The 27,642-nt window shown below is 49.4% G+C and overlaps 1 protein-coding gene across 12 annotated transcripts in view; it reads right to left on the reverse strand.

Moving 5' to 3' along the window:
- Positions 1-543: 543 nt before the first annotated feature.
- The window catches only part of DCLK2 (doublecortin like kinase 2), a 188,843-nt gene continuing 161,744 nt past the window's right edge, over positions 544-27,642 (reverse strand). For 9 of the 12 annotated variants that reach the window (XM_086346391.1, XM_086346390.1, XM_086346389.1 and 6 more), the window contains 8 exons: positions 23,165-23,284; positions 22,437-22,583; positions 14,048-14,181; positions 13,568-13,645; positions 8,508-8,604; positions 7,720-7,800; positions 6,545-6,661; positions 1,351-1,673 (listed from right to left, as the gene is read on the reverse strand). In XM_086346391.1, the coding sequence (XP_086202517.1) occupies positions 1,488-1,673; positions 6,545-6,661; positions 7,720-7,800; positions 8,508-8,604; positions 13,568-13,645; positions 14,048-14,181; positions 22,437-22,583; positions 23,165-23,284 (960 nt within the window). In that variant the 3' untranslated portion in view covers positions 1,351-1,487. Of the gene's footprint in view, positions 1,674-3,898; positions 4,033-6,544; positions 6,662-7,719; positions 7,801-8,507; positions 8,605-13,567; positions 13,646-14,047; positions 14,182-22,436; positions 22,584-23,164; positions 23,285-27,642 lie in introns of those variants that run through there. The other 3 variants (XR_015144122.1, XM_086346384.1, XM_086346392.1) reach the window with 3 other exon arrangements.

The following is a 27,642-nucleotide window of genomic DNA, read 5'->3' on the forward strand; positions in this document are numbered from 1 at the left end:
TGGCTCAGCCCAGGGAGGAATCATCACACAGCAATGGGGACAAAGAGATCCAAAGCTGAAGAGATGACTTCAAGCCGTGGAGCTGTACGGACTTGAGAAGCTGGGGACAGAGCAGTTCCAGGCTAAGCCCAAGCAAGTAGTTGTCATCAGAGAACAGAAATCAAGGGCCAAAATACACTGAAAAAAGCAGAGACAAGTGATGGCACAGTCTCTGAAAGAGACAGAAACAGAGAAACAACAATGACGCCCCGACTCCCCGTTTCCTGGAAGCCTGACCTTCCGATCCCTGGTTCCATCAGAGTCCTGTGTTGTACACCAATAATCCCTGTCGGCTTTGGAGCCTTGGCTGTGTGTTTTTGCAAATATACCTGCATCCAGGGCACCTCCATGTGTTCTTCCCGAGCACCTCTCCTCCCAGTCATGCCCCCAACACAAAAGCAAACGTTGGAACCTTCCAGAACCCGGCCCTGGCGGGCGTCGCTTTAACCACACACTGCAATGCAAACAAACAGCCACACAGGAACCTCTGGCCACCCTGACTACTTCTCGAGAAGGAAGAGTTTATTGGATACACTTGTAGGGGGCAAAAGTCTAACAGTGAGAAGGAACTACAGGCTCACCCCTTTAGAAGATGAGCAGGGAAAACAAATACACTGATTATGTACAATCATTAAAAACAGCAGGGTGGTGGAAAAAAGGAAAAACTGCCAGCAGCCTTCCAGAAGGTTAGTAACAGAGGACGTCTGCAGGCACCTTCCTGCCCAGTCCCAACCGGGCCCACGCGTCCTGGGGTTGTCCCCGCCGCCGATGAGAAGCGGATGGAACAGGGAGACTGGGGGGCTCCGAGGGGCTCACGTCGGTCCTGCTGTGCCCGCAGTGGGACCTGGAGAAGGAAGCCCCGCCGGCGCACATGCACCTGCCGCTCCTCGAAAATCCCCAAGGACAACGTCCCGGGCATCTCCCGATACAGACGTGGGAAGAGCTGAGGAAATGCACGTCGTGGAGGAAGCAGTGGCCTTTCCAGGGGCCTATGCCCAAGTCCAGACCCGGGGTCCTCTGACGTGAGCCCCGCGCCCCGCACCTGCGAGACCCCGAAATGGGCTGAGCGTTGGGACCAGGGGGTCCACCGGGGGCCCAGGACTTCCGCTGGAAGCCAGCTCCCAAGCCCCGGCATCAGAGGAAGGGTGCCCACGAAGGGTCAGATACAGTTCTGAGCTGTTTTAAAGAGAGAAAAAAAGGAGCCCTCCGAGTTTTCTTAAATAGAGACCTTGGTTCAGCCGAAGCGTTTCTATAAAAATGCGCTGGATGCCGGATCGAAGTTGCACAGTCTCCTGGCGATGCCGTCCAACGTCCACTGAACTGAAAAGGCGGAACATTTAAAGCCGCCGCTCCGAGGACCGTCCCCGAAGCCGACGCTTAACGGGCCCCTCCAGGCCCCGGAGGCGCCCGGCCGGGCGGCGGCGTGCGGAGCTGCGCCGGGCAGCGGGTCAGTCGCGGTGGCGGCGCCACGTCCCCGCCCGCTCGCCGCCCGGGGCCGGGGCGGGAGGGCCGGGGTGCGGGGGCGGCTCCGGGGGCGCGGCGGGCGCCGGGGCGGCGGGCTCCAGGCCGGGCCGGCCGCCCTCGGCGCCAAGCTTGCTGCCGAAGATCTGGCCCTCCTTATCTAGAGCCGTGTTCTGGGGAGAGAGCAGGAGACGAAGACTCGTGAGCCCGCCGCCTGAGCCTGGCACCGCGAGCGAGCAGGGCACGCCGAGCATGCAGGGCGGGAGCAGGAGAGGAGAAGTAACGCCCGCGGCCCAACGGCGCCCCCCGGTCGGCCCAGTAGTCCCGCCATCCCTCACCGCGGCCTCTGCTCCTACGACCCGGCCGGAGCTTCTGGGATCTGAGCCCAGAAGCGTCCTGGACAAGAAGCAAACCGCAGGGGAATGCAAGGCACCTGACTGCTGACTTCTCTAAAGAAGGTTCCTCAACGGGAGATTGGAAAGATTAAGTCATGTCACCCATAATACCTAACCCCCGCCCCGCCCCGAAACCACCGCCGCACTGGCGACCGGTAATCTATGAAAAGCCTGGGAATGTGGGGTGTAACAACATCACCCATCTTTCCACCCTCCAGCATCTCCTCCCTGGCCTTCTCTTCCTGTGGGGTGTCTTCACACCCCCAAGGGTTGTGACCAGCTCCCCCTGGTGGCTCAGACGGTTAAAAAAAAAAAAAATCTGCCTGTAATGCAGGAGACCAGGGTTCAATCCCTGGGTAGGGAAGATCCCCAGGAGAAGGGCATTGCAACCCACTCCAGTGTTATTGCCTGGAGAATTCCATGGACGGAGGAGCCTACTGGGCGACAGTCCATGGGATCACGAAGAGTAGGAAATGACTGAGAGACTAACACTCTCACTTTCCCCTGCTCCAGGGGCACAGATGTCCCCTTGCTCTCTGACGCTAGCCTGGAGCTGGGAACTGGCCTGCCTGCCTCCTCCTCGGTCCGGTACGAGGACTGCTGCTCGGCCAGGGAGGCCAGGCCAGGCGCCCTCTCATCGGGTTTTCCAAACGCGGGGCTCTGTCAGTTCTCAGCACCTTTAGCTGTTTAGCGGAAAGGCATGTAGACCAGAAGTCCTTTTCTTGTCGTCTAACCACTTTGATGGGGAACGGAACCATCCGGTTCTTCCAGGACTCCAGGAGCGGAAAAAAGTGCCTGGAGAAAATGCGAACAAATGGGGCTTCCTAGGCCTTGGGCGGCTGCCTGCGGGGCCCTTGGGGCAGACTGGAAGACAGGTGTTCTCCACAGGCCCTTCCTGAACATCAGTGATTGCCAAGGGCACTTTCCGTTTCCTGGAGAAGAGGTAACTGGGGAAAAGCCAAATCAGAAACTCAGCCCTGCGCCTCAACAAGCTTCGGAGCGCGAGTGTGAGCAGAGGCCAGACCACCCCTCAGGGAAAACACGGAACTCGCAGAGAGGCTTCTTCCGCCGTTTTCCACCCAAAAGCCTCCCCTGGGCCGAAGACACCAACATCCCCACGGTTATTTCTCCTCTTCTCTTCCCGATGAGAACATGAACGTGTGCAGCGGGAGGAAGCAGAGCGGTGCGGTTAGTACATACCGTCGCCTTGGGCCTAGCCAGGGGGAAGCAATGCAGGCGGCGGGAGAGGCGAGAGGAGCGGGAGAGAAGCGGGGACAGAAACTGGACTTACTTTCAACAGAAGCAACACAGTCGGAACAGTTTTGTCTAACTTAAATTAAGCCCCGATCCTTCCCAGCGTCCCCCTGAAAGGAGCACAGTCCCCCTAGTGAGGAAGCACTCCTTTTGAATCCATCCTTTCTCAAGTCAGCTACGAGGCTACAAAATGCAGCCACCAGGGGTTTCTTATCACTAATTCCCTTTTCCACCACGAGATGGCCTCTCCTGGGCGAGGCCCGAGCCCGCTCTGCAGGTGCAGGGCCTTTCCTTAAGCCTCTCAGGACAAGTCAGGGCGAATACAAGAGCAATCGGAACCCGCAGGCCCAACTTAAACCAAAACCCTACCCTCTAGCATTCTCCTATCCCAAAGCCTAGCTGACTGCACACTGTTTTACAGAGGACAGTGCCTCCTTGCAAACGCACTTGCAGAAAGAACCAAAGCCTTCGCAAAGGCGCCCATCTTAACGCTGTAGTCCACTAAAAGATACACATTTGCACCTCAGTGAAAGACAACCTTTAGCAGGAGGGTGACTGGGGTCCTCCGCCCGTGCCCTCACCAGCTTTTGGTCTGGGAAGCAAGGTGTATGTGGCAAGCTGAAGAGTTCTAAGGAAAGTTTTCACGGGTGTGTTTGGCCAAAATGGGTGTCAGTAGGTACAGGAGACCCGCACCCGTGAGAAGCCGAGAGCTAGACGCTGTTGTCAGAGTCTGAGAGAAGCATGCAGACAAGAGGGGCTGAGAATTAGAGGCCGCTCTGAGGAAGCACAGCTCGTGAATACCAGAACGCTGCTCCGGGGTCCCCAGAGTCTCAGCGGGGTACACAGTGAAACTCTGAAGTGCCTCTCAAACTGTCAAGTCAAACTGTCAAACAAAACGCAGACACAGCATCAGCTTCACTTGCTCACCGTTACCTACCATTCCTGTCCTACCGTTTCCTCACCGGAGCCCCAGGCTCCCATTCTGGGGGTTCTAGGAGAACCAAACCCAACCAGAGGGTCCCGCCTCAGGACACTGATACACTGTCTGTATCAGGAGGAAACCACCTGAGCCTTACATGCCCAGATATGAGAACAGGTACATACCAGAAGAGCTGTGTGTGAATCAGGATTTTTAAGAAAACATTTGAAACTGTTCCCAAGGGCAGGACACACAGACACACAGTAATGGTGAAGGTGGTGAAGGTGGTGGTGGTCAGGGGCGGGGGGTGGGGCAGATGACTGATGACTCAGAAGCGTTGCAAGCTGCCCGGACACAACCATGCCCGGCCAGGCCTCTGTCGGGTGAGGATGGATGCCCTCCCCATGGAGGCCCACATGGGACAAGCCAGAGTCCCAGGCTGGCTTTCTGGCCGTGGAGAACTGGTCCCTCCGGAGACAAGTGTTCCTGGCTCCCCCATGGGTTTTGGATCTCATGGGTCAGCCAGCACCTCCCCAGAGCTAAGGAGCTGCAGAGTTATGTGGGGACCGGGGGGTGAGATGGAGCCCCGCCAACATGCCCGACAAGACACTTAATACACACGTGAACACACAATGCTCACAATCACTGCTAGACTCACAAATAATAAAGCAGTGTTCATTCAAGCAAACGTCCTGTTAAAGGTCAGGAGTTTGATACTGAATGCTTGAACTTCATCAGCAAATGGAAAAAAGCCATTTGTAAACCCCAAGACATAGGTTCTGAGAGGGCCTGGATTATCCTCATCCAGAACAGAGCCTGTACTGGGCCAAAAGGCAAAGGGGCCAATCGCTCCAGACCTTGGTGGGCCACAGGCCCCGCGTCTGGGCCGTGAGTCAACAGGTGACCCAGGGGGGAAGCTCTCATGAGCTCTGGGTGAATCCTATAAAGCTTCTTCCTCTAGGAGACCAGGAAGCTTAATTCACGTGTGGTTATTAAAATGTGCTAACTCATAAGGTTTTTTATTACATGGTGAGTGTGACAATTTTTGATGCTTCAGGTTTTTCTAGATTTCCCCAGGAGCTGCCTGGCAGCATGGCTGGCGGCAGGGCTGTGACTCGAGCCCAGGCAGCAATGACTCACTGAGAAGGTTCTCCTGCCGTGGCTCAGGCAGGGCAGCTCTCCTCGCAGGGTCTCAGCTGCCCCTCTGTGACAGCTCCCACTGCCTCAGGCTTTTGGCAGGACACTACTGAGATCCCGGGAAAACCACAGCTCAAGAGGCCTTCCCGCTCGTCTGACTCAGAGCTGCCGGGGGGCCTGCAGCCTGGCAGGGGAGGAGGAAAGGGGTCCCCAGGATGGAGAACGGGTCCCCCACCCCGGGACAGAGCAGTGGGCTTCCCCCCGGCTCCCACCTGCACCCAGGCCTCCAAGGGAAGGATCAGATGTGCAACGAGCTGCGAGAGTAAGTGACTGTTCCCTCCCAGTCGGGGAGGAAATCAGTCTTTCCAGAGGGGGAGGTCCGTCCTGAGGCCAGAGTGATGGAGCGGAGGGATGGCCGGCCCGTCACCCGCTGTCAGGCTGTGGGTCCCCACCTCCAGAGAAAGCCTGCCTCTCCCCGGGAAGGCAGCCCCTGCTGCTCCCTGGTCCTATGAGCAGTGGGGGCAGCAGGGGGCCCCACGGGGGCCAGCTTCATGGCTCACAGGAGCGAGGACCCAGGTCTGGACAGCTGGTGGGAGGGCTGCTGGCCACACTTCTGACTCACTTTTATCTTTTCTGCCATCTTCTCCAGCTCCCTGACCCACTTTCACGTTACTTCACGTACTTTAATGCCGTTTTCCATTTGCTGTGTTTATGGATTTAGGTAAGCTGCCTCAAAAACATTTTAGAAGGAAGATCTGACAAAATATGGGGATCTGTGTTACTAACTTCTCATTAAATTTTACCAACCCTGAAAAACCCAGTTTTTTTTTCATTCTTCTGAACTTTTAAAAATCACAAAATACTCATTTTGTAAAAAGTGGAATTTGCTTAACTCTAGCCGTTTCTTATCCCCAGTCCCAAAGAATCATTCACAGCTCAAATAATCTATTTGTGAAGCCCTGAGTAGTCAGGGAGTCGTTGCCTTTGGCTGCAAGTCCCGCCTGGCTGGGGAGCCCTCTCTAGGGGGGAAAGCAGAGCTGGGACAGACGCCACAGCCCAGGGCCCACGGAGCCCAGAAGAGGAGGGGACCCGGGCCCAGGGCCCTGCAGTTTGGCCTGGCTGGAACCTGCACACCCCCTGATCCCAGGACCCGCAGACTGGGAGCTGGCCACACGGTGCCCTTCACATGCCAGGCCATTCTTGTCGTGGAGGGAGGAGCCGGAAGGCACCAGGGCCATGAGAGGGGAGCACGGGGCCGCTGACTCTGCAGGGTTCACCATCAGCTGAGCAGTCAGGCCGCACCTGCAGCTGCCCAAGGGCGGCCACACGCTCTACTTACCATGATAACGGAGACCCCGGTGGTCGTGCTGTTCTGTTTGGGGAGCGCGTTATTAAAGTGCTGTTTGAGTTTACCTGTTACTTCAGCTTGCATATTATTCTCCTGGGAGGCGTCATCCTACAGAAAAGAATCAAAGACACAGATTTTGAGTCTCGGGTCCACGCTGTCTCTTCCTCAGCAGTCACACACCATCCATCGCTCCCACCGTCTCCTCCTACTGGGCCGTCTGAGCCGTGAGATCAGGGGAACCATGTAAGTCAAGTAACTGAAAATAACACCTGCTATTGGGCGGTCCCCTACCCCCTGGAAGGACCCTCTGCCATGCACCTCCCTCCTGAGGTCTGGAGTGGGCTGAGGAGAGGGCAGAAGGACCTTCTGCAGGGCTCAGAGACCATCCTCCACAGCACAAATGCCATCTAATTTAGTACAGGTCCTGCCCATGGAAACATCAAAATTATCATTTTAGTCAAGAATGCAGGTAGTGTCTAGTCTTTATCACTCAATAAAAAAATGTGGCCTCTCAGCTACTTGGTCCAAGAACCAAGTCACATAACAGGACCAGAGAGTCTGAATGGAGTCGTCAGAATGTGGGGGACAGAGCCTGGGTGGCCAAGGTGCACGGGGCGCCCTGAAGTCAGCAAGAGCCCCTGAATTAATGCCACTGCCCCAGGCTCCCAGGACTGAGGGGACCCAGACTCCCCTGGTGTGAACTGTTTCACCCGGGCCCTGAGGCACTGCCCACACTCAGAGGACTCTCCGAACATCACACATCCTCCACTCGGCTCCCGCCTGCCCCACCGGGAGCAGGAGTGCTCCCGTGACCACGTGCCAGGAAGGCAGAGATCAGGCTCTGACACAGGCTCATCTCTGGGCAAGCTCTGAAGACTCTCAAACCCCAGGATGACCGGAAGAGGCCCTCAGACAGCATCCTGGCCAATCCCCGCACCTCACAGGCGAGGACGCCGCAGCCTGCAGAGGTTGTGATGAGCCCGGCCACTCACAGAGGGAGCCTAGCGCCAGCTGTGTCCGGCCAGAGAGCAGGCTGCATGCTGCTTGCTCATTACGGAAAAGGACGCTCGATCCGCCACAGGACGTGGACCCAGAACTCGGTCTGCACCACAGCCCAGGCGAGGAGGACACAGAGACATCGGTTCCCTGGGGACGTGGGTACTTACGGACACCCAGGGGTGACACAGGATCTGTCCTGCTGTGCACCTCGCTTCAACATTGACCTGAAGCATCTGACTGATTAATTCCTGGGAAGAAAGAGAGGAGAGGACAGAGGGGACAGAAGTGGGGTGACTAACGACAGACAGGAACCGTGAGTTTGCACCGAGTGCCTCAGGGGACAGCCAGCACCACAGCTCGGTATTTGGACGCAGAAGCGATCACACGGCCACCTCCCCAGGCATGGCCGCCGCGTCAGCAGCACCGAAACGAGAGGTCTCGCCCGAGTCCACACAAACCACGGCGTCCCCTCCTACGGGCTCTGGCCACCGCCGTCATCCACAGCCCGGTGCTGCGGAGCTGCCCCTTCTGGCAACGCCACAGGCCGCACGGGGCCTCGCCTGCAGGCCGAGGGGGGCTATGACACAGCTCTCGGACAAATGAAGGGACACACAGGGAGGCCTTAGAGAAGCGTCTGTAAGCCCTAAGGGGGTGGCCTCGGCACACTGGGAAGACAGCCAGGCCGGCTTTCAGAATCCGGCGAAGTATTTCAGGCACCACGCTGCGGAGTGAGCCACATGTCCAGACAGACCCGGAGCTCAACACCAAGAGCGGCGACAGCCCCCCAGGACAGGCAAGGGCCCCTCAACACGACGACAGCCCCCCGGGACAGGCGAGGGCCCCTCAACATGACAACAGCCCACAGGCGAGGGCCCCTCGATGTGCCACCATCCTCTGGGACAGGCGAGGGCCCCTCAACACGCCACCGCCCCCAGAGCCAGGCCGGGATGGGTACCTTGGCCGAGTCTGTGATGTTGTCCCAGTAGGGGGCTGGGAACTCCAGCTTCCCAGCCAAGATCTGGTCGAAGAGATCTTCCTGGAGGTTGTTCTCACTGAGTCAGTGACAGAGAAACAGAAGAGTCAGCGTCACCATTTGGCTTTGTGATAAAAAGCCCACGGGGACGGGGGACAGGGCAGCCCAGTGTCTCTGGCGTGGGCATTTCACAGCTTGGCTGTGCATCCCAACGGCGCTTGGGATGACACACTTTCCCTTCTAGGTGATGAACCAAGGAACACTTCCAGGGGCCTGGGAATCAGCGAGAGAGGGGAGGAGGGTGGAGAAAGGAGGAGCAGGGCAGAGAGAGAGAGGAGCAGAGATGCAAGAATGCTGTTTGGTGGGCACCAGGTTTCAGCGTGGGAAGACAAAGATGTTCTGGAGATGGGTGGTGGTGACACTTACCCAATGGTTTAAATGTATTTAATACCACTTAACACTTGAAATTGTACACTTACAAATGGTTCAAGGGATAGATTTTATGTTACATGTATTTTTCCACAAAAAACAAAGACTCAAGAAAAAATGGAATCCACAAAAAACATCAAGTCCTCATTTAAAAAACAAGCAGCTCGGCATCTGCCCTCAATCATTCATGGTATAATAATAAGTGGGGGAAGCGGCAAACCTGAGTCAGATCTCCTTGTCCTTCCCCCTTCTACTTTCCCAACAGAACAGCCAAAGATCAGCGAAGCAGCCAACCCATGGGAAAGCTATAAGGAGTTCAGAATCTGGATAAACATTCACAGCGGAACATGCTCCCCACTGAACCCTTTCACTGAAGCTCAGTGTGAGAGCAAAAGCCCATCATCTGAGGACACCCCCTAGAACTGCAGGGTTGGAGGCCCCCTAGGTGGGCACCCCTCCCTGCCTGCCTCTCTCAGAGGTGCACCGGCACACAGGTATCTAAAGAGTAAAAGATGACTTGATTTTTGATGGACAGTGCCAGGGAAATGCGGCAATACTGCTGGGAAAAACTCAGGAAACTGGACCTCCCCTACCTCCCAGAAAACTGCATCTCCACGGCCACATGGCCCCTTCCCTTGGTGGACGCATCAATGGCCAGAGTGGGAAGCAAGTCACTGGCTCTCTAGGCCACTGCAAAGCCTAGAAGAAAACTCAGGATGGGCTGGTGGAGTCAAGGTCAAAATCCAGGAGCAGTTCAGTCTCACTTGGCAAATAAGTGTAAGTAAGTATTAGTCGCTCAGTTGTGTCTGACTCTTTACAACCCCAGTAAGTATTAGTCGCTCAGTTGTGTCTGACTTTTTACAACCCCATTGGCCGTAGCCTGCCAGGCTCCTCCATCCATGGGATTTTCCAGGCAAGAATAGTGGAGTGGGTTGCCAGTTCCTTCTCCAGGGAATCTTCCCAACCCAGGGATTGAACCCAGGTCTCCCACATTGCAGGCAGATGCTTTACCCTCTGAGCCACTTTTTAATTCTCAAACAGTATAGTGCGGTAAGTCTGGAAGTGCCCAGTAAGAAAAAACTCTGAAAACAGCAAAAGACTCTGAGTATACACTCTTTCCAGTGCCGAGGTGTTAAAGGTCAGATGAGGTAACCTGAAAAATGTCGTAAGCTATTTCACAAATGATGTGCAAAACATTTCACTTAGAGGGGGTATGGGTGTGTGTTTAAGAGAAACGTCAAACATCTCAGGATAGTCAGGCAAGTATTATTTGTTATCAGTGGCCCTAAGAACAGACTTCCTTAGGCAATTCCTAAACCCTGGAAAAGCAACATTCTTCTCAGTAACAATGAAATATTACATGTCAGCCTAGGACTAATGCCCGAAAATCCTGAAAAAAGAATGGGAAATGCTAGAGTTAAAGAAGCTCAAACTGTCAATTCCAAGGAACAATTTTAATTAAAAAGCTTTGGGTTCAATTAATCTTTTTTAGAGAACAATGAAAATATTTTGAGATATCTGTTGAAAGACTTTTATTTTAGAAGCAAATTTATGCAGATTTGCTTAATCTTAAACCATAGTCATTTATCATTATTTAAAGGACCATTTCCATAGTTTGATATATATGATATATAAAATATGTAAATATTTTATATTATGCTATGCTAAGTCGTTTCAGTCATGTCCGACTCTGTGCGACCCCATAGACGGCAGCCCACCAGGCTCCTCTGTCCCTGGGATTCTCTAGCAAGAATACTGGAGTGGGTTGCCATTTCCTTCTCCACCAGTTCTATGCTGCTACTGCTGCTAAGTCGCTTCAGTCGTGTCCGACTCTATTATAGTAGGTTATAAAATCTATCCAGAATGTCTCTCTATGCTATGAAGATGCTTCCACAACTAACATGTAACATAATAAATTCTCTTTCATCACAACATGACATGAGAGAGGGAAAACATTTTCAAAGGTAAGCTATCTAGAGTTACAGGACCAGCTTCTGAATATAACCTCTAAGGCAGCAGCTTTCAGAATGTACTTCTACTGCTTTTGATTAGCCAGACTGATCTGAAGATCCCACAGAGAGAACAAGGTAACAAGTCACAATAGATACGTATTGTTAATTCGAGTCTTTCTTTTGTTAAACAGTAAAAAGGAAGTCAAAGAAAAAAAACTTCTAGGCTGCACTGGCAAATGGAAACACTAGAGGGAGTTGTGAGCACACATTCCTCTACAACTGCTCCTCCATACCTTGCTCCAACTGCTCTCAACTTGGCTTAACCAAAGAGGGAAACTCTGCTGTAAATGGACCTTGGATTTGTTGCCGTTGGTTGGCTGCTCAGGTGTGTCTGATTCTGCGATGCTATGGACTGCAGCCTGGCAGGCTCCTGTCCATGGGATTCTCCAAGCAAGAATACTGGAGTGGGTTGCCATTTCTGGAAGGCTAATCCTGACCCAGGGATAGAACCCACATCTTCTGCATTGGCAGGCAAGTTCTTTACCGAGTCACTAGGGAAGCCCCAGGCCCTTGGGTTACCTGCTATCAAACCCCACTACCCTCTGCGTTTGACTGGTTCCCAAAGCAAGTCATCACTGAAACCAGCTAGGGCACCGTGTGACTGTAAAAACAGCCCCGAATTACTTCCCTCCTTCTATGGACACAAACTTCTCCCACATTTACCCCAGGCTTAGCTATTTGATTTCATTTGATCAATGGGACATTAATCAAGAAATGTGAAGCAAGCAGAGATCTAGAAGGTACTCAGGCAGGAACTTGCTCTCTCTGGCTGCTTTGAGGAAGCTGTCACCACCATTGTGTGAAGCCCATGCTCGCTCTCAGATGCTGGAGGGCACGTGGCTAAGTCAAATCTGTGGTCCCAGCTGACACTGAGCCGCTACCAGGCATGTGAGTGAGCTACACTGGACCTCAGGCTCCCGCTAGGCCAGCCCAGGCAAGAGAATGGCTCAATCGATCCACAGAATGATTCATAGCCCTACTTTTAGAACAAATCTATTCTTCAGTAAAAACTAAGATATGTCATATCCTACAGTCTGAATAACCCACCTTGGCAATGATCTCAGTGGAAAACCAAGATGTTGATGGATGGCCAGACGGAAAGAGCCCAACCTAGAGAAACCCAAGCCACGCCACGAGGACGAGTTCCCACTCCAGAGTTGTATCTCGCATTAAACCTTTTGTGATTTCCAGTGCTCAGCTGAGCCTGCCCTCAACTTGGCATGAACTCATGCTCAGTTATTCTGCTTGATCAATATTCTCATGCTGTGTTTTCAAACCAATAAGCCTCTCAAAAGTAGAGACTGATATCTGTGTTATTCCTGTATTTAATGTAAGCAAAAACAACAACAACTATTCAACTCAACTAAAAAGTGATCATTAGGGGCTTCCCTGATGGTCCAGTGGCTAAGACTCCATGCCCCTAATACAGGGGGCCCAGGTTTAATCTCTGGTCAGGGAACTAGATCCCACATGCCACAACCAAGACCCAGTGTTAAAAAATATATTTTAAAAATAGATCATTTTAAAAAAAGATAAATGTCGTGTCTTTGTACTTTTCTGTATGTTTGAAAGCTTTTATAATAAAGCATGTATAATAAAAAGCTTTTATAATAAAATGTGGGAGGAGAGAGGGAAGAAATAAATCTATTTTTTCCCTTACTGACTGACTGCACACTACAAACACTATGGCCTTACAGAGTAAGTCTTGTTTCCCACTCTTCCCAGAACTTAGAAGGATGCCCGGCCCACTGGAGCTACTCTACAAACAGTTGTAAAATGACCATATGAAAAGATTAAAAGGAAAACAGCATTCAAGAAAAGTCAGAGGAAAACCATCGAACTTGCATCATTAGATTAACATCTGCTTCAAAGTGTTCATGTGCTTCAGAGGGAGATGGCACTGGTAAAGAGAGACAGTACAGCGAAGCCCCACACGGCCCCTGTTCGTACACCGCTCAGGAGGGGTGTCCCCACCACACACCCTGAGCCCGTGACCTGTCCTCCCAGCAGGTGAGTGTATGGTCATCAAGTGTCAATCTGCTCTTCCCAGGCCTGTTGATGCCAAAAGTATTTGTAATGCTCCTTAACCAAATAGTATGTAAATGGACAAAATTAATTGAAAAAGAATAAGTTCCCTGTGTCTGCAAGAACCAGGTCAAATGCTCTGCAAAGTGAGTTGGTAAAAAAAAACAGCTGTCAGATTAGGTAGGAGAGACAACCCTTAAGAACTGGAGAAAGTCTTACCTGGGAGGATCAGATTGCTTGGCGAGCATCTTTAAATCTCACTACTCTTGAAAAAGACTGGGAATGGAAATCATAGACACTGGACTGCGGGGTGAGATTTACGCAAGAATGACCATGGGAAACCCTGGGGGCCAGGCACAGAGCAGAGGGCTGGGTCGCCTCCAAAGTGCGGACGCGGAATATACATTAATAGGTTGTAAATTAAGATTTAAAAGTGAACAGTACATTTATACAATTTTTTTACTGACATTTTTATTGACCCGCTTCCAGTCCTGATTGCCAGGAGTAGAATGTCTGCTTCCCGATCAAAGGGAGAGACTTTACAGTTCAAAGATGGTCACTTGAAGAGCCACTGACCTTCGGAAGGGTGGGAAGCCACAGAGCAGTATGTACGTGATCACGCCAGCCGCCCAGACGTCCACCTTCAGGCCATAGCTGGGGAAACAGAGCGGGTGGGAGGAGAGACAAGACACCACTCCCACGAACCCACCACAGGACTGGAGGACGTGCCTTGGTTTGTTAGGGGAAAAGGCCTTTCAGTACCAAACCACTCGTTTCCTGCAGATGAATGAACTACCCTTTGGACAAAGGTGTCTGCTCTTCTCCCAAACTCTCCACTATCTGGATTCCAAGACTGGCCTTGGGACAGAGGTCCAGGCCCAGGGCCCTTGGAAGTACAAGCACAAACTGGAGTTCCTGGGATCAAAGTCACGGTGCGGGGATCAGCCTCTCCCACCCACCATGTTCCCGGGAGGCATGAGAGTCCACAGCAGCAGTCATGGCAAATATACCTGTTCCCAGAGTTCAAGCACTAACCCAACCCCATAGGAGGCATACCCGGTTTCAGCAATGATTTCGGGGGCCACGTAAGTCGGGGTGCCGCAGACAGTGTACAGTGGGCCTTCCACCACAGTGGCCAGCCCGAAGTCTCCCAGCTTCAGAGACTTGGTCCCATCAGGATATTCGCACACCTGGAACAGAAACCAGCGAATGCTCAGAAGTGTTTTTCCCTCAGTGATGGCAAGGCGGGGAGCCTCTGGAATTGGGCAGAAATGACACAGATACATTTACCAACAAATCATAAGAAACCTCTCCTTCTGATATTAAGTCCATGGTTTATCTCTGCTGCTTTTTAGTTTTGTGTTTTGATTTTTGGCCATGTGGCATCTTAGTCCCCCGACCAGGGAACTGAACCTGCAGGCCCTGCATCAGAAGCCTGGCGTCTCAACCACTGGACCGTCAGGGAAGTCCCCCTCTTGCTTTTTAAAGCTCTATTTTTTTTTAAGAGATGTTGCGTGTGATTTTGATTGTGTGAAATATGGAAAAAATATTTCATAGATATTTAGTAGAATGAACACGCGTGCATGCTGAGGGGAGGTGGGCGGCTTACCTGGTTTGCTTGAGAGGCCCCTGAGCCTCAAGGCAGGACGCTGACCTCCGCTGCATGCGTGTCGGGGTGGGGGTGGGGGTTGGCACTTGAGAGCCTCAGAAATGGTGTTTACTAGAGGTTGTCCACTAAAGCACTAGGTGCTCTCCAACTCACATGTTTAGTTTACAAGATACAATTAGGACTTGCTCTCTAGACAACGATGAGTATAAACAGTGATCCAACCTAGGGGAGAACTTTGGAAATCTAGAAAGAAAATGATCTTTGGGATGAGACAGCCCAAGCCTGCAGGACGAAACACTCCACCCATTTGTCTGGTGACCTGACCCCTGAAAGCCCCTCATCCACCCTGGGCATGTTTCATCATCTGTGAAATGGGATAACAGCTGGTCCCTGGCTCACAGTGCTGGTGTGAGAGTGAAATGAGATGAAGCTCAGATCAGGACTGGGTGAATGCTCCTTCTTTCCTGGAAGGAATGGCTGATTAGATCAGGTGGATCATCATCTTGGAAAAGGTTTAACAATGCTGGTGAGGATGTGATGTGTTTGCTGACATCGAAGCAACTTTTCTAGAAAGTATGGCAGTCCTATGTAAATTTCTTCATATCCTTAATAACCTGTGATCTGTAAATTCACTTCTAAGAACCTGCTGTAAGGGAACAGAGATGGATCCAAAGGTTATACCCAAGAATGCCAACCTCAGAATTCATCTTCTGGTTTTTAAAAAATAGAAGCAACATAAGTGGCCAACAGGTTAATGACTTAATAAATCATAGCAAATCCCTACAGTGATATTATGGAGTCACTAATAAGCACAATTCAGGCAAATATTAATCCTATACAAATACTCAGTGTATTAAAGAAAAAGGAACATTCAAAATTATATATATATAAAATTATATATATATATAATTTTGAATGTTCCTTTTTCTTTAATATATAATATATATTATTATATAATATATAATATATATTACTATATATATATTTAATATATAATATATATTATATATAATTTTGAATGTTCCTTTTTTATAATATATATTACTATATATATATTTAATATTTGATATATAATATATATATTATATATATAATATAATATATATATATAGTAATACCCTAAAATGTTAAGCTTATGCTAGATGGCAGCATTAAAGGTTACTGTACTTTTCTTCTTTATACTTTTCAGAAGTTTCCAGAATGTTTACAATGAACACATGCTCGTTCCATAATTCAGAAAAATTAATTTTATATATAAGCAGACTTTCCTTATGGGATAAAAGTCTGGAAGTTATTTTAAATGGATGGTTTTCGAAGCAAACAAGTGTATATAAGAACATAATCTGAGACCTGACCGTATGAGTTTTAATAAGCAATTTGCCTCTTAGATGTCCATTCTGAAAACACTGAATTTCAAAATAACTGCAAAAACCTAATATGTACTTATGTCATATCTTTCCTCTACTTTTACATTTTAAACATGTTTGTTTGTGTTTCCTTGTCTCCCACTATGAACGGAACCAGATTTTTATCTAAATCACTACTTACTAAAGGAAGAGAAAAATTTAGCAAATGATGTTTTTTCAAGATAAGCACATTAACGACACCGTCCATCAGTCTGATACTTAATGATGGGGAGTGATTATTATATACTCCTCAATAAAAAAAACATCAAAAACCTCAGGCCTTCCTAATGCCAATGACCCCCATCTTAATAGGCATTTTTCAAGGGGGACACTGAAATACCCTTCTCGCTTGGGATGCTTCTCAGCAGCTGAAGAGGATTAGTTTTCACCTCAGTACTTGAATAATTGCTTCCATGCTGATGTACCAAAGACCACGTTCAGCAAGCATCTTTATGACTTTCCAGTTTCACAGGACTGAGGGTGAGGATTTGGGTGCCCTCACAGATATTTATCACTTTGCGTCAGCCCACAGCTCAGCAGAAGCATATTCAAAGCTACTAAGGATTCAGCCTAAAGCAGCAGAAACCAGGTTCTTAGTCACGCTTAGTCTTAGGGCGACTTTCCATCCATTACGTTTAATGTAAACATTAACGAGAACAATCTGAATTATAGTTAGAATTTATGATGCATTTATTGCAACCCAGACTTTAGAAATTCCCTACGCAATTGCAGTGATAAGAACGTTATAATTCTAAATGTATCATGAGAGTAAAAAAAAGTTTTGTTAACGTCATTTTGTTTTTACAACTTTACAATATACTCATTAGGTACTTTTTTTTTTTTTAATCATGTTTATTTTAGACGTTCAATTTAGGGATGCCTAGGGATATTTAAGAGCTGTTGTTGGACACTGAGAGGTCCCAGAAGTTCCATTTTTCACATCCTCTACAAGGAATTCAGAGTCAGATGCAGGAGCATAAACAGAAAGGGACTGAAGAGTCTATAGTCACTGAACAATGTTTGAGCAAGGGGTACTCTGGCTAAACATCAAAAGGGAAGTGTCAAATAGGGCAGACAAGCCTGAACTGATAATATTTTACCTGATTCATCTCTCGTCAGTGCTAGACACAGAGGCAAATATGTGAAAAAGAACATAAGCAAATTTCAAGTTTTAGCTGGAGATTGTCTTTAAAGTAGGAAAATATATATACACACCTATACATCTGCAGGTACACACACACACACTTATGAGACTCCTTTAAGAGGCCAACACTGGCACACGCAGGGCTTTGCTTTAGGAGACCAATCTTAAGGAAGAGGTGATAAACGCAGAGCGACTCCAAGGCCTCATTCTGGCAGAGTTCAGTTCTCGCAGGCCTGGAAGATTCCCACAGTCTCCCAAACACCGTCTCATCGCACTTCTGTAGTCACCCTGCTGGGCAACTAGGAAGGGAGCTGTTATTCTACTTTACAGACGAGGAAACCGAGGCCCGGCAAAATCAAGTTTCGAGCGGGTGGCCAAGTGGGATTCCAAACAAGTCCACTCCCATCCGCTGCACTCCCCTGTAGTCTGAAAGGCTACAGGGCGTACAGACCCTGGGGAGGACGTAGCCCAGCACCCGCGTGGGAACGCCGGCTCTGCTGTGCGCAGATGCTCCGCCACCAGCGAAGAGGCCCTGTCTCAAGCTGCTCTCAGATGCAAAACATCCCACATACAAACTGCATGCTGCAAGTTCTCTAAATAAAATGTCAGCATCGTGATTTAGAAGGACCTCAAATATGAGAAACCAGCCCTCTCCTCTCCCCTGTCCCCAGAACCCCTGGAAAGGCGGAATTTATCACTGGTCTCTCACAGTTAACTCTGACCGGGCACCACCGGCTGTAACTCATGGCATTAATGGCCACCCCTGTGCTCCCTGACACGGCGACCCATACATCTCTGCTGGCAGGGTTTAAATTACGACACAGCTGCCAGACGAGGGGATGCAAATGAGACGTCTGAATGCCCTGGTGCTCACAGATAGGATTCTCTCAGAGTAGCAGGGGCTGGCAGCCCCTCTGTGGACTGGCTTCTAGCGCCGCGATGGCACTCTCTCATCCCGGGCTGACGCCAGCGTGCTAACTGTCTCTAGGTCTGCCGGGGGTCCCCTTGGGTCGGCAGTGGCAGACACGTATCTTACTGAGACGTGCGATGAAGAGTGTCCACAGCCTGACCCCAGGGGCCTCGCATGTCACAGGGGAGCCTCATGCAGGTCTCATCCAGGTTGACCATCCTCCTCCTCCTCCTCCTCCTCCTCCTCCCCTTTGGGCGGCAGAGCGGGGCTGGGGCGGGTGGGGCCGGGGCAGGGGAGGCAGATGAGGCCCTGACTCTGGTCTCCTGGCCGCCGCCCGAGACGCGGCAGGCTGGGGCGGTCAGTCCCCACCACGGTCTCTTCCCTGACGGGTAATGAGAGCAAAGGCTGAGGGATGGGGGCCGTGGAGGGCAGGGTGTCCTCAGGAACACCGGGGAGCCCTGTCACCTCTGCTCGGCCGGCGGTGGCGGGGTTGGGGGGACGCTACCACGCCCCGAGCCTCCCGGTGCAGCAGCAGGACGGCGGGGCCTCATGTGCCCGAGGCCTGCTTCGCCACTGTCCCCACTCCTCCTCAGAGGTCAGAACGCCAACCCCATGACACATCGTGCTTCACACACCAGGGGTATTTATTTTCCTAACAGAAAGAAAACACATTCCCTGAAGGCAGAAGACGGTAAGAAAACAAACGTCACACGCTTGTAAGTGGATGCTGAAAAGTGATCAAACGGCACTGTCCAAAGGGGAACAGAACTGTGGATCAGGAGGGCCCAGGAACGGCGCCTCAGCCTACGCATCAAAGCAGCTCCGCTCAGCAATTGCTGGTCTGCTGCACGCAGGACGCAGGGTGCAAAGACCTGGGTGTGAGTGTCCGCTTCAGGTGAGCTGAGTGACCACCGCGGCCAGTCACCAGCATGGACTTCTCTCCCACTGTGTGCTCGCTCAGCGCCCAGGAGATCAGGTGACTGAACATACACCTGCTCTACGGGCGCCTACGACCTAGAGAACGGGAAAGACTAGAGACGTCTTCAAGAATATTAGAGATGTCGAGGGAACATTTCATGCAAAGATGAGCACAATAAAGGACAGAAATGGTATGGACCTAACAGAAGCAGAAGATATCAAGAAGAGGTGGCAAGAATACACAGAAGAACTGTACAAAAAAGATCTTCACGACCCAGATAATGACGATGGTGTGATCACTCACCTAGAGCCAGACATCCTGGAATGCAAAGTCAAGTGGGCCTTAGAAGCCATCACTATGAACAAAGCTAGTGGAGGTGATGGAATTCCAGTTGAGCTATTGAGAATCCTGAAAGATGATGCTGTGAAAGTGCTGCACTCAATATGCCAGCAAATTTGGAAAACTCAGCAGTGGCTACAGGACTGGAAAAGGTCAGTGTTCATTCCAATTCCAAAGAAAGGCAACGCCAAAGAATGTTCAAACTACCACACAATTGCAATCATCTCACACACTAGTAAAGTAATGCTCAAAATTCTCCAAGCCAGGCTTCAACAGTATGTGAACCATGAACTTTCAGATTTTCAAGTTGGATTTAGAAAAGGCAGAGGAACCAGAGATCAAACTGCCAACATCCGCTGCATCATCGAAAAAGCAAGAGAGTTCCAGAAAAACATCTATTTCTGCTTTATTAACTATGCCAAAGCCTTTGACTGTGTGGATCACAACAAACTGTGGAAAATTCTTTAGGAGATGGGAATACCAGACCACCTGACCTGCCTCTTGAGAAATCTGTATGCAGGTCAGGAAGCAACAGTTAGAACTGGACATGGAACAACAGACTGGTTCCAAATCGGGAAAGGAGTACGTCAAGGTTGCATATTGTCACCCTGTTTATTTAACTTATATGCAGAGTACATCATGAGAAATGCTTGGCTGGATGAAACACAAGCTGGAATCAAGATTGCAGATATGCAGATGACACCACTCTTATGGCAGAAAGTGAAGAAGAACTAAAGAGCTTCTTGATGAAAGTTAAAGAGGAGAGTGAAATAGTCGGCTTAAAACAACATTCAGAAAACTAAGATCATGGCATTTGGTCCTATCACTTCATGGCAAATAGATGGGGAATCAGTGGAAACAGTGACAGACTTTATTTTGGGGGACTCCAAAATCACTGCAGATGGTGACTGCAGCCATGAAATTAAAAGACACTTATTCCTTGGAAGGAAAGTTATGACCAACCTAGATAGCATATTCAAAAGCAGAGACATTACTTTGCCAACAAAGGTCCATCTAGTCAAAGCTATGGTTTTTCCAGTAGTCATGTATGGATGTGAGAGTTGGACCATAAAGAAAGCTGAGTGCCGAAGAATTGATGCTTTTGAATTGTGGTGTTGGAGAAGACTCTTGAGAATTCACTGGACTGCAAGGAGACGCAATCAGTCCATCCTAAAGGAAATCAATCCTGAATATTCATTGAAAGGACTGATGCTGAAACTGAAACTCCCAATACTTTGGCCACGTCACGCGAAGAATTGACTCATTGGAAAAGACCCTGATGGTGGGAAAGATTGAAGGCAGAAGGAGAAGGGGATGACAGAGGATGAGATGGTTGCATGGTATCACCAACTCAATGGACATGAGTTTGAGTAAACTCTAGGAGTTGATGATGGACAGGGAGGCCTGGTGTGCTATAGTCTATGGGGTCGCAAAGAATCGGACACGACCAAGCAATTGAACTGAACTGACCTAGAGAAAATGACAGATAAATAAATGATAAAATCACAGAACCATAGTAGCGCAGCAGAAACCAGAGGTGACCAGGACTGACTGCCTCTGCTCAACGAGGCTGGGGTGATGTCAAGACATGCCTTGTTCAGTATCTTATGAAATGAACCTGTTTGCTGGGGGACAGGATGCTGCAAACAAGACCAGTATGGTGGCACTTTAGTTGCTAAGTTGTGTCCAACTCTTGCCACTCCAAGGAATGTAGCCCACCAGACTCTTCTGTCCATGGAATGTTCCAGGCAAGAATACTGGAGTGGGTGGCCGTATCCTTCTCCAGGGATCTTCTTGATCCAGGGATCAAAACCAGGTCTCCTGCACTGGCAGGTGGATTCTTTACTGACTGAGCACACTGTATCACTTTATGATGACCAGTTTGAACATCAACAATGAGGTTTGACACTGTTGATGAAAGTCTGGTTTTCACCAACTCTGGGGCCTGGGGAAACCTGTGTTTGGATGAACTCACGTGAACTCACGCAGATAACCTCACTTGCCAAAAAGTAGGGATGATGATGGTGATGCTCGGCCCTGAAAGTCGGGAACAGAGAGGCCTAATATCTTTACTGGTGGATCTGTGTAGGGAGAACTCCCAAACTGCCTTCTCTGAAATTTCTCTACAGTGTAGACATAAGGACTGTCCCCAGTCAGCAAGCTACGTTTAGTGATTAAGGCCACCATTCAGTGAGTTACATCTAGCTTTAAGGTAAGTGCTGTGCTGGCCAGATGGGTAGGGAAGGGAGGACCAGGACAAGAGGCTGGAAGGGTGAACTGGGGCCAGACTGTGACGCCGAGCACCGTAACAGAGTAGCCTCTCCTCTGTAGAGCAGCAGGATAAAGACTTCCCAACAAGAAGAGTCAGCATCCCTGGGGCTCAATCTCCATACCCACAAAGCTGAGCTGAACAGACTATGTTAGGTTTTCAAAGTTCTGTCCTGCACACAAGTGAACCCTTCCACTTCTGTCTATGAGCCTCTAATTCTGTCACCAATTTATGCAGCAGAATTTTTTGCATCATAAAGTAATTTCCTGTTTGTCTTTCTCCAGTTAGTACCATCCATTAAAACATAAATGAAAATGGGTTTTCTGGGCTTCCCTTGTGGCTCACAGGTAAAGACTCTGCCTGCCAACGCAGGAGACACAGGCTTGATCCTTGGTCTCGGAAGAGCCCATGTGCCGCGGAGCCACCACTACTGAACCCACGCTCCCACTGAGCCCATGTTCTTCAACTACTGAGCTGCCTGCCCTCGAGTCCACACTCCACAGCCAGAGAAGCCACTGCAGTGAGAAGCCCCCACACCACAACTGAAGCAAAGCCCACACAGCAGCAAAGACCCAGCACAGCCACAAACAAAGAACTTTTCAAGAAAAGAAGAAAGAAAATACGCTTTCTAATGTCTGATAAACAGTAAATGCGGAAGTGCAGATCAGTTCAAGAAATCCATTAAGACTTTATGGCCACTGATTTGATTTTCTAGATTTAAATTCTCTTGGCCCCTTACTTGCAGGGTTGGTATAGATTTTAAAATGTCACAGTCTGCACAGTCTGTGATTCCCGTCACTCTAAAGGGAGAGAGGCCTGAGTTGGAACAGAAAGGCAGAGACAACGTACCAAGAGGTTCTCGGGCTTGATGTCTCGGTGCACGATGTTGAGGGCGTGGAGGTACCTGAGGGCGTTGGCCAGGTTGTACACCATGGCGCTCCCATCCCTCTCCGTGTACTTGGTCGAAGAGGTAATTGCGTCGAAGAGATCTCCACCCTAGAGAACATGTAAAAGAACACATCAAAACATCAACAGTGGCAGAAACAGACTCACAGACGTAGAGAACGAATTTACGGTTACCAAGTGGGAAGGGTGGGAGGAAGGGATACTTAGGGAGCTTGCGATGGACGTGTACACACTGCCATGTTTAAACTGCAGAAGCAACAAGGACCTACTGTCCAGCACAGGGAACTCTGCTCAATGCCATGTGGCAGCCTGGATGGGACGGGGGTTTGGAGGAGAATGGATACATGTATACGTACGGCCGAGTCCCTTTGCCTTCCACCTGAAACTATCACAATGTTGTTAATCGAGTATACTCCAGTACAAAATAAAAACAAGCTTAATTAAAAAAATCAACAGTGGCAGGGCTATGAGGCGACAAACAAAGCTCATCAGCCTGAAGGAGAGGGGAAAAAAAAATGACCCAAGTGCCGTGCAAATGAATCAACACCCACTCACAAATAACGAAAGTTTCAAGGCAGCAACGTGCATTTCCAGGAAGGGTCTCTGAGAATACCGCTAAGTCTCGGGATCCAGCACTTAACGGACTCTCCTGGGGTCTCTCCGTCTCTTACCTTGACCAGTTCCATCACCAGGAAGAGCTCGGTGGCGGTCTCCATCTCCTCAATCAGCATGATGATGTTCGGATGTTTCACCCTGCGCAGGATCGACACTTCGTTCTCAATCAGATGTTCCTGGGGAAGAGGGTTCAGAGGGGAGGATCAGACACGACGGAACAGGCTCTGTTCCCGAGTGCCAGAGGACAACACGGGCTGTGGTCCTGAGCCTGCAGGAGCGCAGACAAACCACACCCTGGGGACAGGATGGAAACTAACAGGACTTCAGACAGCCCTCGCAGGGCTCGGTGTGCTATCTGGACTGTAAGGCACGCTCCCTCCTGCCTCTTCTTCATTCCCAACACTTTAAGAGCTCATGATGCTGTGAGAGCTTGGGCTTCCCACCCTGCGCTTTGTAATGCAGCTGGAATCGCTTTTCCCTCCCAGTATCACTCAGAAATGAAGACAGCATGTGAGGAAATTTGGCATACTTATGGGATACAACTTCCAGCCTTATAAACACTTTTAGGTTTTAAACTATTTACCAACATGAATTTGACTTTTGTGTTGAAATTTGTGAAAAAAGAAACTTTCTTCCTCTGTATTTGGGTATGAAACCACTCACCAGATAGCTGTTCCCTATCTTGTATTTCAGAAGTCAGGAAACAGGTAGTACCACGGGGACCACCATCCTCATTTCAACTCTAATCACTTCTCTGAAAACACCGCCTGATTGTCAGTCCTGGTGGGCACTGTGGTGGGATCAGCACCGTAGCAAAATGTGTACTCATGGCATTAAGGAATTATTCTTAGTATGCCAGCCCATGAATCATGAACAACGACTGCTCTATTATGAGATGTTAAAAATCTCTCCATAATGTCACATTTGTTGATCCTCGTTAACTGTGATAATGAATTGTTTAGAATTTAGGGAACGTTCTGTAAGACTGCTAATTGCCCTATTATACACTTTAGGTTTTCAAACAGTTTTCTTTATGTAAGTTTACCTTATAAGAGCTATCATTTAGTACCCAGATACACATGCGTGCATGTATATCCATCATGCGTGTGCCCCTCTCATCACCCTTTTTGCCTCCTCTGCTCTCATCAATCTCAGAACTAACCTGAATGCCCCACTGCAGTAGTGAGACCATTATCTTAGCTCTAGTCCAGTATACCATTCATGGTTCCTCTCTTATCTCCATGCCTCCACGTATGTGTGTATTTTTACCCAAAGCTCAAATATTTCTGGACAATAGATGGAAGCATAAACTATAACAAGCGAATAAATAATATCCAGACAAAAGTCTGTTGCAGCGTCCTGCACATGGTGAGTGGTGTGTTTTGAGTGTTGAATGCACCGTGTTTGTCCAAACGTTGGCAAATGACGCTGCAAACACTAAACAGAAGCCTGGAGGATCCCAGGGATGGGGGAGCCTGGTGGGCTGCCGTCTATGGGGTCGCACAGAGCCGGACACGACTGAAGCGACTTAGCAGCAGGGGAAAGAAAAGGGCTTCCCTGGGGGCTTAGTGATAAAGAATCTGCCTGCAATGCAGGAGCCTCAGGAGATGTGTGTTCAATCCCTGGGTCGGGAAGATCCTTTGGAGGAAGGCATGGCAACCCACTCCAGTACTCTTGCCTGGGAAATCAGACAGAGGAGCCTGGCGGGTTACAGTCCATAGGGTCGAAAAGAGCTGGACATGACTGAATGACTTAGCACACACACAGGGGAAAGAAAACCACCATTCCCCAGGAAACGAGTCCCTTTCTGTCACTGTACAGGGTGCTTGAGTAACATCTCCACACTTGTTCTTAGAACAGTTCTTTGAGTAGGGGGATGCAAACCTAGATTCCTGACATCCAAGCTGACATCTTTTGGAATCTTTCAAAATGAAAATGACAGCTGTCAACCTGAAACTGATTCCTTGAAAGGCTGGAACTAGAGTTAGCATCGCCCTGAGGTAGACTCAAGGCAGCACCACACTAGGCTTTGTACCAAGCAGAGCATCTATGCCTACTGATGAGCAGGGCTGGGAAGACGCGGCTGGCTCTGGACTCGGCGCCCGGGGAAGAGGGCAGGTCTCAGACCGGAACCGACCACGGCGGAGAGGCCGCAGGGCTGCCGACCCGGCTCCGGCCGCACAGCGCTGACTTACAGAGCGGCAGCATCACCAGGCAGGCACAGAGCCCTGGGCCCTCCCAAGGCAAGCAGCTGGCAGCCGAGCCCTTGTGGCCACGGGGACAAAGACTCAAAAAACGGTCCGTGTTCACACACTTCTTTAGAAGCCTTTGGCTCATCTGTGCCAACCGGGTCCTTAATCACAGTAACCGCAAAGGTGGCTGTGTCTCTGTGAACAGGTAAGGCAACCGAATGAGTTTACTTCACTGTGTGACGCCAAATCGACACTGTAGTAAAACAGGCGTTTGATTTTGAAGCTAAATGGATCTATCTTGTCAGCTCTCCTCTCGCCTCTCCGTCGCCTGAGGTTGGGGGGAGTCTGTAAATGTGCCTCTATTCAGGGGCTCTGCATGTGATGCTAATTTCCAGGGACATATATAAAATAATTCACATCACCAGTACCCCAAGAATGCACCCAGACTGGAGCTAAAATAGAGTCCAGCACTCAGGGAGCCTGCACCTCTCCAAAGTCATCTTCACGCAAGGCACCGCAGAGCCTCTTCTGGCATGCACTGTAAGCGACTTAGCCCTGGGCCTCCGGCCGTGTTATGTGTCAAATATTAAGTGGATATTCCAACAACATTTTTTCCACCGCTCTTTATTTTCTTGGCTTGCTGTATGCTACTCAACAATGCCTAGTATTCTGTGCACATACTGAAGGTTTTTGTTGGGATGTGGGAGCTATTTGTTTCCCAACCTCTGACTATGTCTGTAAAAATGTCTTTGAAGGAACAATCCACTTTTTAAAGTAAACCATCCTCAGAAGCAAAATGGAACGGTGCACAAAAATCTTTACAAATGCTATCTTCCTACTTCTTAAACAGCCCGTATGTAATCACTGTTTCTAATATATAAAGATGCTCTCTAGGTTACATTTTCCAGAAAAATTATTTCTAAACACAAGATGAACATCACTTCTCTCTCGAACTGTACTGAACTTACATTATTCAACCATCCACCATTATTTATGTTAAGTGATTCATGATTTTAACTCCAGATAATTTACATATGAATCATTTCCTGGCAGTATGCCAAGGTTTTGTGTGTGAGAATAAATGACAAAGAAAACTGCCAACTTGGCAAAGGATGCAGCCTTATCCTTGGCCAGGGTGGTTTTTAACATCTAAAAGAGAGACAGAGCCAGAGACAAATGGATTTGGGGAATAAACAACGCTCCCAAACCAAACGATTCATCTTGTGTCCAGTCTTTCCCACCTGTGTCCTTTGTCTCATTGAATGAACCTGGATGCCCGGAGCAGAAGGGTATTCTGCCCTGACCCTCCCTCCTGCATCCTCCTGCCCAGCTCATCAGTCACCCATCCCCGCCAGGCCTGCCTTCTCAGTAGCCTCAGAATACATCCATTCCCTCTTTATCCCTTTTGCCAATCTTTTTTCTAGGCCTCCAGGCATCTGCAAAGGCAATTTTTTCTGGAACTTTCTTTCCCCACTTCTTGGTGAACTCCTACTTATTCCTCAGAACCATGGGGGAATCTCACCTCCTCCAGGTAGCCTCCCCTGCTTAACCACGACTGGGTTAGGAAACCCTCGAATTTGTCATAGCGCCCTGCGCTCACTCCAGTCACAGGTCTCACCCTGCTGTCTTGAAGGCCTTTGTTTACCTCGCTCTCCAGCAACCAGCACTGTTCATTCTTGAGTAAACACATCACACACTGCTCACTGTTAAAAGTTTTACAGCCGGTATCTATATTGTGGGGTGAGTACCGCTGAGGATGATACAGTGAGAGAGATGAGATGTTCAATAGTTATATGTGATGAGTGTGGTTGGTTGAATAATGGCCACACAAAGTTATCAGGTCTTAATGCCTAGAACTTGTAAATACTACTGTACTTGAGGGGCAAAAACGTCTCTGGAGATATGATTAAAGCCACTGCAACAAAGAAAAAACTGTAGATTTTCTGGGTGCCATTACAAGTGTCTTGTAGACAGAGGCAGAGGGAAAGTTCACAGTCAGAAGAAGAAAAATAAACACAAAGAAGAGAGGGAGGTGTGAAGCTGGAGGCGGAGTTCGAGTGATGTGGTCCTCCAAGGCAAGGAATACTGTCAGCTACCAGAAGCTACTTAGAGTCAAGGAACAGATTTCCCCCCACGGCCTGCAGAGCGAAAGTGGATTTCAGAGTTCAGCCCCTGAAACAGTGAGAAAAATGCTGTAAGTCATCAAGCTGGTTGGGAAGTTATTCCAACAGCCTCAGGAAGTTAATATAGCATACATTTAGATTTTTGTCCTGCCCTGACCCATAACATGTAGATAATGAATGCAGAACTCTGGGGAGAAAAGGAGGGAAGGGCCACTTCTA

Source organism: Bos grunniens, chromosome 17 (genome assembly GCF_055505025.1).
Source record: "Bos grunniens cultivar Pamir isolate PY7600 chromosome 17, Bosgru_T2T1.0, whole genome shotgun sequence".
NCBI classification, from domain to species: Eukaryota; Metazoa; Chordata; class Mammalia; order Artiodactyla; family Bovidae; genus Bos; species Bos grunniens.